The 16,555-nt window shown below is 34.2% G+C and overlaps 1 protein-coding gene across 1 annotated transcript; it reads right to left on the bottom strand.

The window, feature by feature from the left end:
* Positions 1–4,063: 4,063 nt before the first annotated feature.
* On the bottom strand, positions 4,064–16,346 carry LOC121410592 (dihydrofolate reductase-like). The gene is made up of 5 exons (XM_041602779.1): positions 16,115–16,346; positions 12,577–12,732; positions 11,378–11,504; positions 10,001–10,113; positions 4,064–7,155 (listed from the first exon to the last, which is right to left on the bottom strand). The coding sequence occupies exons 1-5, from the start codon at positions 16,207–16,209 to the stop codon at positions 7,077–7,079; spliced, it is 570 nt and encodes a 189-aa protein (XP_041458713.1). The 5' UTR covers positions 16,210–16,346; the 3' UTR covers positions 4,064–7,076.
* Positions 16,347–16,555: the final 209 nt, after the last annotated feature.

The raw sequence follows: 16,555 nt of genomic DNA, 5'->3' as shown, positions 1-16,555 counted from the left end.
TAAGGAAGCACTTGTAGTCATTGTAATCATAAATAAAAATACGCATCTCAGCAATCAAATAATGCGAGCGCGAAGCGCGAGCTGAAATTTTTTGATATTCAGACCTAAAAAAGGACATTATAATCGATTTTGTAATCATGATACGTACCTGTCTCGCTAAACAATGCGAGCGCGAAGCGCGAGCCGAAATTTTTGTATATATTGACCCCAAACAGGGAGATCTTAAGGACTATATTTTAGGAATCCCTTAATAGTATACATATCTCACCATAGTCATCTAATGCGAGTGCCAAGCGCTTGCTGATTTTGTTAGAATTACATCTGAACACATGAAGCACTTTGGGTAGTCATTGTAATCATGATTACCATACGCATCTCACTAATCAAATATTGCGAGCGCGAAGCGCGAGCTGAAAATTTAGATAATTCAGACCTGAAGCGGGGCATTCTAAGGCTTGCTTGTAGGAATTCACTAAGACCATACGTATTTCACTAACCAAATGATGCGCGAGCGCAAATTTTTTATATTCAGATCAGAAAAAGGGACATTTTAAGGACTGATTTAAGGAATTCACGGAGAGCAGACTTATCTCACCAGTCCACTGATGCGAACGTAATCACGGACAGGAAATGTTTTATATTAAGACCTTAACATGGGGCAATCATTTCAAGTAGTCATTAAAAAAGAAGCATATGTCACTACATAAAACAATAATATATTTGGTGTACATTGACTTGAAATGGGAGTTTTTCTTACAACAGGTTAATATATCTCTTTAAACAGACAATGCGAGCACCAGGAACAATGACAACATAGGCCCTGAGCAAATTATGTTTCATAAAGGTATGATAAAAATGTTTCCTATGTAATATAACATAAGATAATTATAATGTAATATACCATTATAATGAATGATAATTTATTCTTTCCCACTACGTTCCTCTTCCTTCTCCCTCTTTTTCTCCTTTTCCCCGTTTTTTTTTTTTTTTGGTCAGCGGATGGGGGGGGGCACGTGCCCCCCCCATGCCCCCCGTAGTTACGCCACTGGGAAGAACACTTCCACGATTGCCGCGTCGCATGCGCCGGACCAATAAGGGGAAGGGGTGCTAAATCACCTTGCAGATACTTTGCTACTGGAAAATATTTTCATTTCATTTTAAAGAGGGGAAAGTGCAATTTGATGATACTCCCATGTTTAGCGGCAAGACGATCTCTAATGCGATGTCATACCTTTTCTTAGTTTAATAAGATGTAATAAAAGTCAGATTTCTTCCTTCTTACTTAATTTTTCCGTTTCTCTTTTTTCTTCTCACCACTACATTAAAAATCATATGGGACAGTTGCCCCCCTCCCCGCGTCACCGTGTGAGAAAAAATTATTGAATGCATTGACCAATGAAAATTCTTCCTTCAATGTCAAATAGGAATTAAGTAGCGTAAACCAAAGTTTAATTTGTAGGCCTAGACTATATTTTTATGAGTGCGATTCTTCTAAAAAAAATTGTAGGCATGAATAATCCTATTAGAGAGAAGTGAGAAAATATGGCGTTGCATGGATATCATTTAATTTACATGTTTTTTGTTAATTGGGAAATGTTATTTCTATTATTTTTTTTCTTTTGGGGAGGGTGGTCATAGGATGGTTGTTGATTTTTACTCAGCCCTCATGAAGAACTCAGATTCCAGTGGGTTAATGACTAAAACTGCCATCCATTATATCTTTCTTATCATCAGTGCAAAGTGATAAAGTGACTTTATAAAATTCCTGCACCAAACGCCTGCAAAACAAAACTACAATCGTAAAACAATTTTTTATCATATCGCTACAACAGCTGTTATGACAAATATTTACGAGTATATTTCCATCATGACTGTGTCAGGCAGATATGGCACTTCTTAAATGATAAACTTAACACGCAACATTTTTTTTTAACCTGATGCTTTGTCATCAATTTTTCAACAAGACAATCCCCAACAATCAATTTGCAAGGTGCTTTACACTGAAGTACACTTGCAAAAAAAAAAGACAATGATAAATTCCACAAATGAAATCACTTACCACAACTCATCATAGAAACCCTTTTTCTAAAAAATGATGGAATATAGAGTCCGAAAGACTACCACAATGCCCTGACATAAGACCCTGACCAACACACTGATAATCAACCTCGAGTGGTTAGAAGAAAATGAAATCAAACTTTTTATAATTTTGAATGAAAAAAAAATGTAAGTACAACAGCTTCATAACATTCCCGATAAAATTTGATCAGGATTCTATGCTAAACCATGTATCACTGTACATTGTTCTGGAAACAAAACTTTAAAATATTAATAATGCGTGAAAGTGAACGGTCTTCTACTGCATTTTTGTAAAAGAACGGCACTAGGGGATGCATAGTCATCCCAAAAGTCAAACCCTTCCAATGTCTTATTTACCCTTGCACTATTGTTTTTTTTTTTAATACAACTATGATTTTTCATAAATGAATTTTATCAGCAAAACATATTATACTTGCCAATTTCAATCTGCTCCAAGAATACAATTAATTCTTACTTTCAGCATCGCAATATTCATAAAAATAGAGACTAAATATCATGTGAGAATTATACCACAAACATGAAGGTACATTGAAAGCAGCAGGGAAGTCTTAGAGAAGTATTTTAGGGTGTGAAAACAGTTCCGATTTAAAACCTAAAACTGTTTTATATAAATGTATATAACACCAATTGCTGAGACGATGTTGTAGTACCAAGCTCCCTTTTTCAATTTCTCATATTCCTCAATTTTTCAGATTTTGGGGTACTCCAGGCTAAACATTATTTAAATCGAGATAATCAGAGTAAAATTCAGAGCAAAATGGTTAAAAATTTCATCAAAATCTGATAACAAATAGAGACTTTTTTTTAATTTCAAAGTTAAGCAATATATTGTGAAAACAGTTATACGCGCGTCGTCATAAACATCTTAAGTGGGCTAATGATGTCACATCCCCACTTTTCTTGCGCATACATTCGTAATTCCGAAGCTTCGTTATTCCGAAGGTTCGTATATCCAAAGGTTCGTTAATCCGAAAACGAAATGAGGTTCGTAATTCCGAAGGTACGAAATGAGGTTCGTAATTCCGAAGGTTCGTTCGTCCGAAAACTAAATGATTGACGAACGTAATTTCGTTTTCGGACTAACGAACCTTCGGAACAACGAACCTTATTTCGTTTTCGGATTAACGAACCTTCGGAAAATCGAACCTTATTTCGTTTTCGGATTATCGAACCTTCGGAATAACGAACCCTTTTACGTTTTCGGATTAACGAACATCGAGGTATAGGCAATTTACGTGTTTCGGAATTATGAAGTGTAACCCTTTTCTTGTTATTACATGAAATCATAATCGTTTCACTTTTCATACATGTGTGAATGATACGTCTCCCTTATGATGAAATAAGTTGCAGCAATGAATATTTAATGCACTAAATCAGTTGTAATTTCAATATTTTGGTTCTTGAAGCAAAAATTATTGAACAAACCTAATTTCATATAATGAAATAAAAAAGAACAAGTGGGGATATGACATCATCTGTTTGCTCATTGGATATTTATAAAGACATGCCTAGAACTGTTTCACCGGAATAATGCAAATCTTTAAAATGCCATAGCTTTATTATTCCTTGTCCGATTTTGATTATCATTGTTTTGTCTGATTTTTCTTTATCTGTTCAAATCACACTATTTTCAGCATCCCTTTAAGTGCAAGTAAGTCATTTCCTGGAAGCTCCTGTCAAATGAAATCATCTGAGAGACATATTTCTAAGTTTGATAACTTCAATTGCCTGACATAAATGGTTGGTTATAGTGATATGTGACCAGTGGCCCGTAATACAAAGCTTAGCAATGATCGTAGAACATTTTTCTCCCATTGATTATATCATTGACTACAATGTACAATTAATCGTAGAAATCAAGCGTACGATTAATCACTAAACTGTGTGTTACGGGGCCCTGACCTTGAATGCATGCATTTTATCTGAATTCCGAAGGAAATGATAACAAAGCACACACTATGTATCGATTCAAATAGTTTTGAAAATATTTTATTTTGTGATCATTATAATAGCAACATTCTTTTAATATTCTGGAGACTTCGATTTAATCATTACTTTTAAATATACATTCATAAAATATTAGTGTCAATGTTATAGATAAAACTTGTTTCAGGTCTTAGGGAGAGGGCTGGTGGTGTGGGAGCCCCCCCCCCCACACACACACTTTTTTTCAATAAACATGTACTATAAATCAATCTGATTGTGTTTTGTTGCATGGTTGGCACCCCCTCACCTTCAGAACTGTTCTGCAGATTATGTATTTAAGGCCACACACACAAAGGTATCATGTTATTGGAATAAAAAGTAAAATTGAATATGTGAACAAGAATATAAGATGTTTATTATATCCGGATGAAAAATAACAAAGTTGTATCAGGTTTGCATTAATTTATGACTAGAGAACTGACAAGGTAATGATACTTTATCTCATATATTTCAATATCTGAAATCACTATCATCCCATTTTTGCAGCTCCGGATCCACAGCGTCCATTATTACACATTTAATCCATTATTTCGATACAGTAAAACCTTGTATTATCCTTCCACATGTTTTCTTGCCGGCATGCAATATTTTCAGCATATTTCCTGTCCTATGTATTTACGTTACCCAAAGAGAGTAATATTGTACCAATATTTCGACTTATCGGATATAGAAATGATTATGCTTCAATATTTCCTTTAATCATGTGACCTGAAACTCTTTCAAAATAATCAGTGAAACATGATTACTCTAGACTTATGTCAATGTTCAATATATAGTTTTAACTATATCCATATATAAGTTATGATATTTCAAAATCTTAAACTTGGTTGATTTAAATGTTGATACCGTCAACAAGGTAAAATTTCATTGACCCTAAATGAATTTTGACCTTGGTCATATGACCTGAAACTCATATAAGATGATCAATGACACTTTATTTCCCTTATGTCAAAGTTTCACGAAATATGACTTTATAGTTATAAGGGTATTTCAAATGTTGATGACATTATTATAAGAAAAGCAGTGGCAATAGTCTTGCTCTGCTATGTAGGCGAAACAAAAAAAGGTATAAGAGCTTCAATGTATATAGTACTCATAAGTGTATGTTATAACAAAATAGAAACAAATATCAAAACAAGAACTGGTATGAAACTATTGCAGGTATTTGGAATGTATTTCACATGATTATCAGTTACTAAAACAACAACAAAAAAAGAAAGCATAACAATAATTTTCAAAACTTATAAAAAGTTTACCTCACATTAACCCTGCTTTAAATTTGCATTGTTGGACACCCTGTGGGGCAACAATGATAGTTCATGCATAGCAAGTTTATCGTATTCAAATCTGTTGGAGAAAAAAACAAAACTTGTTTTTTATCATAACTTCATAATTTGTCATAACAGCTGGAGAGAATGAAACTATCAACCATGCCCAAAGAATTGATAATCACATCTCCCCTGGTAAATAACATGACTAATAATAAGCATGATTTTAAAATGCTCATCACATTTGGGCTCTGAACAGTAAATACTTATGATACAAAATACAGTTAAGGCCAATTATCAATATCTTGTATTACTAAATAAAAAAAAAATTGACTTAGACATTCAAATGAAGCACTCAGGGTAGTATATTTAGTTATGTATGAATTCATATTGTATTACTTTAAATTCTTAATACTCATACATAACAAAATGTCATACAAGTAATTGTTCAAGAATGAAAATTGTATTAAGCAAAAAAAAAATATATATTTTTGGCTGAGTACTCTGAAAAAAAGAAGATAAATTATGCAAATCATTATCTGACATAAGTAATATCACAATAATTATTACTTGTACAAGACATGTGACCAGGTTCATTTTTTATATTACGTTGAAAGAAACGCTCACATTTAATCAGAAAGTTAGGTCAATACTATCCATTTTCTAATTAACTATAATTAAATAGAGAAAGAACCAAAACTGTTTAATGCAGGGTCTATCTTTGTAGCATTCTGATAAAAAAAAAAATGATTTAAAAAAATGTAATAAAAATAGTCAATGCATTGAATCATTCTTTTTAATTTCTTTTATATTTGTTTTTATTCCTGTCTTTTGCATGTTTTTTAGCATTTGCTGGTGACACTATCACCAGCATAAAACTACCTAATTAAAATAAGAATTATGATTATCATAGATTTAGGAAACCTTGGCTGGAACACAAATTCTACTGGATTTAATGTTTTTAAACAATCGTTGATCTGACATGAACGTACACAAATATTATGTAACAAAATATTAGGTATCTTATACTGAGAGCCTGCACTTTGCAAGTTGGTCTAAAAAGATGAGATAAAAAAAAATATTAATAAGAAACCTTACATGGATGGCATTGCTTCTTGTGGACATATTTCATTGTATGATAGATAACAAGGATCAACATTTGACTGAAAAATACCCCTGCAAACCCTTTTAAAGACACAATCATAACAGCACAAAATAAACCTGCAAAGATGAATCTGTATTTTCACCCATGCTACATTGTAAAGGGCCATTAATTAAACCAGTTATACTTTCCTTTGATGTAATGAAGTATATTCTACAGGAAGTCTACGGAAAATGACCACCCATCTAATATTCACATACATTTCTTGCGAGTCTTTGAATACAAGGGGCCAACACCAAATAAAAATATAGTACCCTATTCACTGCTCCACAATGAGTGACCACAGAATATCAAACACCAATTTTGAATTAACAGGACGGATATAAAGATGGATTTGAATCCATCCTTAAATGGTTGGTTAATTTCAAGGTGAGCGCGAAAAGCTGGTACTGATACAATACAAGGACCGGTCAAAAAAGGAAATAAACTTTGATAATGAGGAACAAACTGGCATTCATAGTCCAGCACTTACATAGGATCAGCGAGTTGATTTATGCTTCCACCAACTTGGAATCACTTCATTGCTTTGCTGCAGGCAGAAAATCAAGGCAACGTAGGTGCTATGATGAATTTTCATAGATCTCAAATTTGTACTGAATACCTTTTTCTTCTTGAATATCTTGGCTGACAGCAGGGTCTCTAAAATAATTGAAATAAAATAAACAAAAGAATATGTATTTTATTTGCCTTTCCCACTTTCTTTTAAGACAAGGCATAGCTTCTGGATAGAAAATTGACTGAGGAGGCATCTTTCTCAAAGCAACTGGATAGATCAAGATTTAGCAATCACTGATATGATCGGATATATGTCAAATCGCTTGCAACTCGCACAAAAATGCATGTAAGGGACTGCACAAACATTCAGAGGGAATATTCCAGCTGTTTATTCAATCATATTCTTAATATTAGGGCATCTGAGAAGAAAGTATTTACTGTGGACCCTTTTACTGCATCGTAAACTATTTCTAAATAACAAGAAGTGAAATTCAAAAACAATTAACTGCAACACCTGTCCTGTATATACAAGTGAGTGAGCTTATCGTGCCCAATACACTATTTCGTTTGTATGTCATTATATGAATTATGGATGGGTCTGATCAAGTACTTTTAAACAAAACATACATGTAAATCATTATCTAAGTTTGGTCTGAAATGACCTTCAAGTTCAATAAAATGATCTCAAATTCTATTCATATGATTGATACCCCTAATACATGACATACTCACTTCATTTAATGTGAAACGAAGAAAGATCAATACTTTTGAAAAATGGAGTAAAGATTCCAGTTTTTCAATATAAAATTTAAGGTCATTGACCTAAATCGACCTCTGACCTTGCATTCACCCCCCCTCACTCCTTCTCTCTGTCAACCACTTCATTTCTATTCCTCTTCGTTTATTTTGTTGTATATCTCATCTCATTATTAATGATTAATGAACTCCTATTACTTTAATAGGTCATCTAATCTGTTAGATACGAGTTTGTTTTACCCACAGTAAACAGATACCAATCCTCTACATCTACTATGCTTGGGAGCTGAGTAAGGAGACATCAGATGTCTATAAATGTCACATAAGGTCTATGTCTTAACATGATCCCCTTGGAGGCAATTATATGGTTCTTCTCAATAGAGGGAGTCTGTATGATTTTGCCTTTTGACACACTGATGTAGAGGCTTATCAAAATCATGAACAGACTCTTTTTTAGACAGCAACTGGATTTGAATCAATAAAGAAAACTCATACTGAAATATTTTCCAAATAATGCAATATATTTTACTCTTCCATGACATGTGCAGTTGTTTTAATTTATATATTTTAATTTCAAGATAAATTCCAGTTCTGGTAATGATCTCAAAATGATTTTTTACAGAATCTAATATAATGACCACCCAAGTGTCTGTTTGTATGAATAAAGAATGTGTGCCAAAGAATTCTGGAAGAAATTGTGTAATTGCTGAGAAATAAGCAAAATAAACGCGGATTCGGTCACTTCCGTCAGGTCTTTATTCCAGCAATAATACACTGTCCCACGTGTGCCTATCTGTGTTGGCGATCTTCAGTGTGATCGTATTTCAGCTTAGATTTTATGATTTCACAAAGTTCAGTTTATGTAAGTGTACCAGATCTAGAACCACGATGATATAATAGTCATACTTAAAGAGGAATGAAACCTTTGAAACAAATCAAAGAATAAGAATAAAGAAAGTTTGAGAAAAATCAGACAAATAGTGAGAAAGTTAAGAGCATTTGAATATTTCAATCACTAATGCTATGGAGATCCTCCCATTGGCAATGCGACAAGGATGTGTGATGTCACTGATGAACAACTTTCCCTTTGGTGGACTATAAAATACCCTCAATATGTCTCTTTTTGCTTTTTCTTATGATGATACAAACTCTTTATCCATAATGTATTCTTTAAAAATATGTATTACATGCCCTCATGTAGAAAGAACACATGATTTATGGATAGATGTGATAAAAGAGGCAAATCAAGTGAAATATATACTAAAGTAATGGGGAGAATTGTTCACAAGTGACATCACACATCTTTGTCGCATTGCCAATTTGCTATCTCCATAGCATTAGTGATCGCAATATTCAAATGCTCATAACTTTCTCATTATTTGTCAGATTTTTCTCAAACTGTCGTTGATCTGTTTCTTTGATTTTTCTGTTTTCACACAAGCTATCTTGTTCCAATGGTTTCATTCTCCTTTAACCTTGGTTTTACAGACTTTCTCACGGAATTAGTGTTTTACTGCAACTACTTTCATTTAGCTTTAACCAAGAAGAGCATGCCTATTTTCATAGCTATTATTGTCTCTCTCATTTACAAATCAGCGGAACTTGGATGTCTAAGTTTGTTATTTTACAAGGATTTTTATTTATATCGTTTGTGTTGTGCTTGTTTAATTCTTTTATTTCCTCATTCAAATCACCATCTCATAGGAGTGGACTTGATATTGAATTATTACTATCTTTTAGAAAGGCAGTTATGTGTAGGTATGGTCACTTCATGAATCATATATGAATCATATATGAATCATAACGATTAGATTATTAATCACCATCATCAGAATTATCATCAAGCAGGGCATTCAATCACCCAATCACCTTGTTTATAGTTATGTACATTAAATTGACACAATTTTAATTGTCTTGTTAAAATCATATTATTCACAGCAGAGATTTAGAAACACCTTTTAAAAATAATATGATGCAAAGCAGGTCCTTAGTTTTGGTTCAAATATCATTTTGGTATCAAATTCACCAAACTAAGACTGAATTTGACAGAAAGAAATGTTTTTCAATTTTTTTTAACTCAGTATTAAAGGTGGTGCCTTTTCTCCTACCACACCTACCATCATTCAAAGTCAAGACTACAAAACCCAAAGAGCCTAGTACTGGTAGTAGTTTTTGTTCCTACAATTTTAATTTTAAAAAAAGAAAGAAAAGGTCATAAAGATGAGCAACTTACACAATTAATTTGAATTTTTCAAGGTCAAATTCTGGGAAGAATGTGTCACACTCTATCTCCTTCAAGACTCGTGTCAGGTAAATCCGATGACAGCAAGGAGACTCGATGCCAGCCTAGTGAAAACAGTGAATACAGAAATGTAGGTTTACATCATTTATTTTTCTTATCATCCTATCCCAGTTTGGAGGTCTATATACATGAAACACTCATCTTTCACTATTCTGGCCCACTTTTGCAATTTAATTCCAATCCCCTTCTCTTTCATTTATCATTCTTCTTATATCTAAGTTTTCGATAAATTTTGGGAATACGGCCCATCCTCTGCCATTGATGGTAACTTCATGTAGGCCTACTGTGAGACCTCATTTATTTGAATCCATGGATTAACTGGCAGTACCTCCAACCCTTTTACGTTCATCATTTAATTCATCTTAATAAAAGCATTAAGTTTAAATTCCATTTAATCAAGACAATATTGATATTTTCAAACAAATATCTTTTGAATTTTTAATGAAATAGCATCCAATCATATTACTTATTCAGATGGGCATTGGTCCTGACAAAGTCAACCAAACAGGGTCAAAATGAAGAAGGGCCCTAGATCCATATTAAATGTTCCATAACAGAATGGTTTATAACGTAGAGTGATATCACAGGACTTTTATAATGGATTATTTATTTCTGGGAGCCTCAAATTATTCATTACATTTATATACAAAGACAGGGACTATCTTCAGTAATGCCCACTTTTGTATTAGAAGGGACGATCGACATCTGACATCAATAATGCTTATCACACATCTCAAGCAAATTGTATCACTTCAACCTTTGCAGCAAAAACAGCAGTGATCACTACAAACTACTTTAGTTACATCATACATGCTGGTGTACCAGATTAAACTATTTTTTCATGTTTCTTATCTTGTAATGTTCAGAGTGAAATGTATTTGTGTTTTGTAATTTTCTTTGCCAAATAAATAATAACTATAGTTTAAGCCAATGATTAACTATGGGTACCCAAATGAGACACAAACAATGTTTGATTCATTCTCATTTTCTTAAGAATTAAAAAAGTGATTATGAAGCTCAGTAGAAAATTGGTTTCAAGAGGAAATATCATAAAAGCAGATAGGTGAAAGTTTGATCAAAGTAAAAACAAACAAATTTTTTTTTTTTTTTTTAGATAAGTGTCAGTGAGAATATCAAATTGCTTCATGATATGCTCCCAAAAGCCAAACAGATATAGAGAATTGTTATAGAAATAGATGTCAATACTTGGGCTAACAATGGTTAAACCACTAATTTAAAATATGATTAATTTGTATAACTTAGTCAATGATGGCATTTATGAGAAAATTCCATCAAAGCATTTAATACCTTGTAAACTGCACTACCACCAATTATCCAGAGCATATCAACTGTCTGTGAATGAGGAGGAGATGACAATAACTTCACAGCTTCACTGACTGAAGAACATAGATGATCTGCACCAGATGGACATTCCCTTAAAAAAAATAAGATTACAAAAAAAAAACATATCACCTGAGAGCTCACAAAGTAATTTGCCTTGTTTATTCTACCATGCATTACATTGATGAGATAGATAATGCAAAGGTGAACAGAATTTGATTTTACCTCATTTTAACTATTGTAATATTGTTTGGGGAAATTGTTCTGATTGCCATCTGAGTAGATTAAGAATACTTCAAAAACGTGCAATAAGAATTATCACAAACTCTAGCCCTCATACACACACTGCACCATTTTTTGCCAAATATAAAATACTCACTATAGATCAAATTAATAATCAACAAACTGCTATATTTATGTATTCTTATTACAATAATCTCTTGCCAAACTTTCTTAATAAATGTTTTGTACAGAATAAATCACTTACTGGTCATCTAACTAGACAAGCTAATGATCTTTTTATTCCAAATTTCAAATACACATTTTCACAAAACACTATTCAATATGTCGGACCTAAACTTTGGAATTCTTTATCGAATGAACTCAAACATTCCCCCACACTCCTGTCTTTCAAACGGAAATAAAAATTGATCTATTTACTCCATAAGTTTTATATTTGCCTCTCCCTCCCCTTTATTTGTCTTTTACTTTCTTTTGCTTTGTCTGGGGTTTTTAGGTTAAGTATCTATTTTTTCTTATGTAATTTATGTATTCCATTTTTTTTCTTTCATTGGGGATTGACCTTGATAGATCAATATGGCCTTTGTCAATCCCCTCCACATTTTGATTTTCTATGTTCTTTTTTATGTATATATTGTTACTATTTATACTTGTATGCGCTCGATTGTAATGTTTATTACATGTTTTTTTACTCAATATGTGGAAATAAATTGAATTGAATTTCTATAATGGAAATATTGTTTGAAATCTGAATGATGTCATAATTCATGCTCAAATAAAAAAAAGACATATTATTTAAAGAATAGTTACTTTTATATAGCCTATATCATTTATAAGGTGCTTATTATAATTTGTTTCTAAGTGCTACGGTCAGTATACAAGTATATTCATTAAAAAAAATGAATGAGGATAAAGTGTATGCTTACGTGAGAGTGTTACTGAGTACAACATTGATTCTATCCTTCAATGGTCTAAACTTTTCAGGTATTGAGAACCATGTCTTCCTTCCCATAATAACAGCATTCTTCATTCCTTCTAGCTGAGGGGTCTTAGTTAACCTTTCAAAGTAAGCCATCTCCTGCCTGTAAAAGGGATTAACAAGCATGCATACCAAATAAATTATACATTCTGCATGATACTGCCTTGAATTTGTGAAAATTCAATGAAGTGCAATGCAGCAAAGAAAAAAAAACCAAATTGGTGAATTGCACACATTTTCAACAAATTTTTAAATCAATTTTGTGTACAGATAGATTATCCTGACATGAATTTTCAATTTTTTTCATTTCCTCTTCCCACCTTGTAAAATAATGAGCTTGCATTCAGCTTCTGCTTGATTCTCATTTACTAGTGCATAAAAAAGTTTTTTTTTTTTTTCATTTTAAATATATAACAATTTTTCCAATCTTTTCTGGGGGATGGGGTATAGTCGCAACCTTTGACCCAAGCCCTTTACATGTAGATTTTAAGTTCAAGACTAAGTTAGACTAACTTTTTTTACCTCTAAATTTCAACCATTCATTGCTACATTTATAATATCTAGGCCCAACCTATCTCAGGTGATGGTTCGTGTAGGCTCCACAACACTTCACTATAGCTACACTCCACTACACCTCGGGTAGGTGTAGCATAGTTTAGCGGTAGTAGGCTCCACTACACTTCACTACCGCTACACTCCACTACACCTCGGGTAGGTTTAGCATAGTGTAGCGGTAGTGAAGTGTAGTGGAGCCTACATGGACCATCACCTGAGCCTGCTGTACATGTAGGCCTAATTCCAACCCAGTTGTTGCATTGTGTCTGGAAAGGTTGCATGTCCGGACGATCGATTCACCAATCAGATCAATTTCTTCTCAGCCATCCTTTCTGCGAGAAACACAAATTGCTTTTAAAGAGCCAATTGTAAATGTTATCAAGCAAAGTCTCATCAATTTCTACAAAATATTTGGTAATATTATTATAGAGAACAAAATAGAAGATTACAACTAGACTTTAATAATGAATTCATATTTTTGTGTAGATCCAACTTTTAGAGCCCAGCTGTTAGAGCTAACAGCTAATAGGTTAAAGTTAAACCAAGGCAAAAAAAAAATGCTTCAAAATCGTAAACTGTGTCTGGACACCCAGGCAACCCTCATCTTACCTGTAGGTATATATGTAACTGTATGAGAGTCAAGACTAGCCTAGAGGACATCTCAATTATATTTTTTATGATTTTGATATTGTCATTACATATGATTTTGATACTGTCATATCACTCTGTGATGTAATGACAATATCAAAGTCATAAAAAATATCACAGAGTCCTCTAGGCTAGTTAACACCGAGTTTGCATTTAATGAAAAAACAATAATAGTACATGACATTTGTATAGCGCACTTTCCATCTTGATTAGATGCTCAAGGCACTTCAGAGCAGAACAAAAACTATTTACATATAATACATGTCTGAACATAATTCAATGTCTATCAAAAAGCACTAAACAGGCATGTTTTCAGGTTGCCCCTGAAGGTGGTCACTGAAGTCTGGGTTTTCAAACTCTGTTTCGAATACTAAAATTTAATACGTGATTATAAATAATTGCTATAATAGTAATAATTATTTATAATCACATATTAAATTTCAGTATTTGTTAAATAATAATTTGTATCTATAAATTGATCATCAAAACAGCATTTTGTAACATCGCTGATCAAAGGTACGTCATAACGAAGCGGTTCAAGGGTCAGACCTATTGTATTTGCTTTGTTGACAAACGGATCGAGGGATCTACACGAGATCGGTCCGGTAAGAAACCTTCAATATTTCACTTTTTTATTAAGCAATTTTTGAAACCTTCATATGCATTAGGCACATGAAGGTGTAAAAATAAATAAAATCACTAACATTTACGTGATTTTTATCTTTGTTTACATCTGTCTCTTATACATATATGGGAGGCGGTTCAAGGCTCCATGATGAAGAAGTATATGTCAAAATATTAAAAAACATCATCATGGAGTCCTCAAGTGTGACCCTTTCCGGGGGGGGGGGGGGGCACTTGACCAAAAAAATGGTGTGGGTGTACCGCGGGCGAGACAAAAAACAAGGGCCTTGGAGCAAGCTTATTGTAAAAAGGAGGGTCCTCGAAACGGGCTTCGGAGCTACAAATATTTGTGAAAACGGGGGTCCTTGGAACGGATTGCCAGCGTGTGAGTGCGTATGCATCCATGTGGAACGGTCATGTGTGCATGATGCTCGCGGAGAGCTGAGGCGATGGTAGGACAGCGCTCTGCGGCCGCTTTTCACCAAAAATGCAGCTCATTGTAGCAGATCAATGCGATCGGAACGGCGTAACGAAAAATATGCGAAGCTTTGGAGCAAATTTCTTTCTTCATCTTTCTCGATAAGAAGAAAATGCTATGCCTTGGAGCGGCTTTCTTTGTTCTTCTTCTCAATAAGACAAAAATGCTATGCCTTGGAACGGAAATTTGAGCGTAAAAATGGGAGACCCTCTGCAGCACAAACTCACTATGCATTATATACTGAGTGCAGAGCAGAGATGCCAAGTTCAAAGACCAGCTATGTGTGAGATTTTCTGTGAATCTGAGTGAGATCACAGACATTGTGTACAATGTATATTGGGATAGGCTGTGATAGTTGCGTGAGACAGAGATTTGAGGGGATGAACAAGAGTCCAAAATGCTTGAGTCTCACGCATAATGCGTGAGACTTGGTAGCTCTGTGAGTGCCCCCCCCCCCCCGACCCTTTATTCATTTCAAGAATCTTGAACAAAAAAGGTAGACAATGGTCAGTAATTTTTGAGTGATTCACAATCTAAACTTTTTTTAATTTTTTATTTAAAGGAAGAATAAGGGCTTAAACTAAATTTTAACTTAAGAGCAAATAAGAAAGGATATGTAAAACATAACTGTTTTGATGTTAATCTGCTTACATGTATAACGACACCAACGCCAGATGCATTATTAAAATAGGCCGAGGCCTAATCAATATTTACCGTAGACCAAAAAAGCTTCGGTCTCTGTTTTGTTGGTTGTTCAGCTGAACTTCGTTGGCTTCACTCACCAAATACAGAGACCGAAGTTCTACTTCTAGCGCGATCTGTACAGGGGACTCAATGGCCATATGTTTATGTACTTAAGATCGGATAAAACGGGGAAGTGAATTTGCGCGACAGCCGAGGTAAGTCACTGTTTTTGTTCCTTTTAACTTCATTTTTCTCCGTTTTATGGCAATTGATGCCAAGAGCATGAAGAGGGAATATAAATTTGCACTCTGGTCACTATATTTTTCGAAATTTTTATTCATTAAAGACAAAAATTGAAAAGCCCCGACGGGGGGATTTTGCATTGCAAGTCCCCTAATGGTGGCTGCACGATAGCGAGCCGTAGCTGTGTACGAGAAATAAAAAAAAATGTTAAAAAACTCCTCGAAACAGACGGCTGCCAGCTGTCTATATTTACCGTAGTCTCCATGGTAAGTTTCCATTGATTCCAATCCCCATTTTTCCGCTACTGGTGCAAGCAGCAGCTATCAGATTCAGTTTCTTCTCAGCCATCCTTTCTGTGACAGCTCATGTATCAATCGCTAACAAATTCGAAGCAAACGAGGAAGAAAAGACTGGCAACGTATCCAGCGAGATCGACAGCATGCAGCAGCGAAACGACCAGCCGTGTCCCGCGTCCGGTCCCGGCCGCGCCTGGCTATCTTTCTCGGACCTGTACACAGCTTCTCCGGCCCCACGTTCATATTCTTCGCGCGTTTGTTTACTTTCTGTCCAATTGTTAACGTAGATGGTGATATTGCATTTATTTCATCAGTGCCTGTCATCGAGATCTCTGACGAGGTGCCGTGGTCGAAGATGCCTGACAAATGCCTGCAACAGATGGCTACATTTTGAATGC

This window comes from Lytechinus variegatus, chromosome 3 (assembly GCF_018143015.1).
Source record: "Lytechinus variegatus isolate NC3 chromosome 3, Lvar_3.0, whole genome shotgun sequence".
NCBI lineage: Eukaryota > Metazoa > Echinodermata > Echinoidea > Temnopleuroida > Toxopneustidae > Lytechinus > Lytechinus variegatus.
The sequence above is the reverse complement of the archived record's forward strand: the minus strand, read 5'-3'. Positions and strand labels throughout refer to the sequence as shown.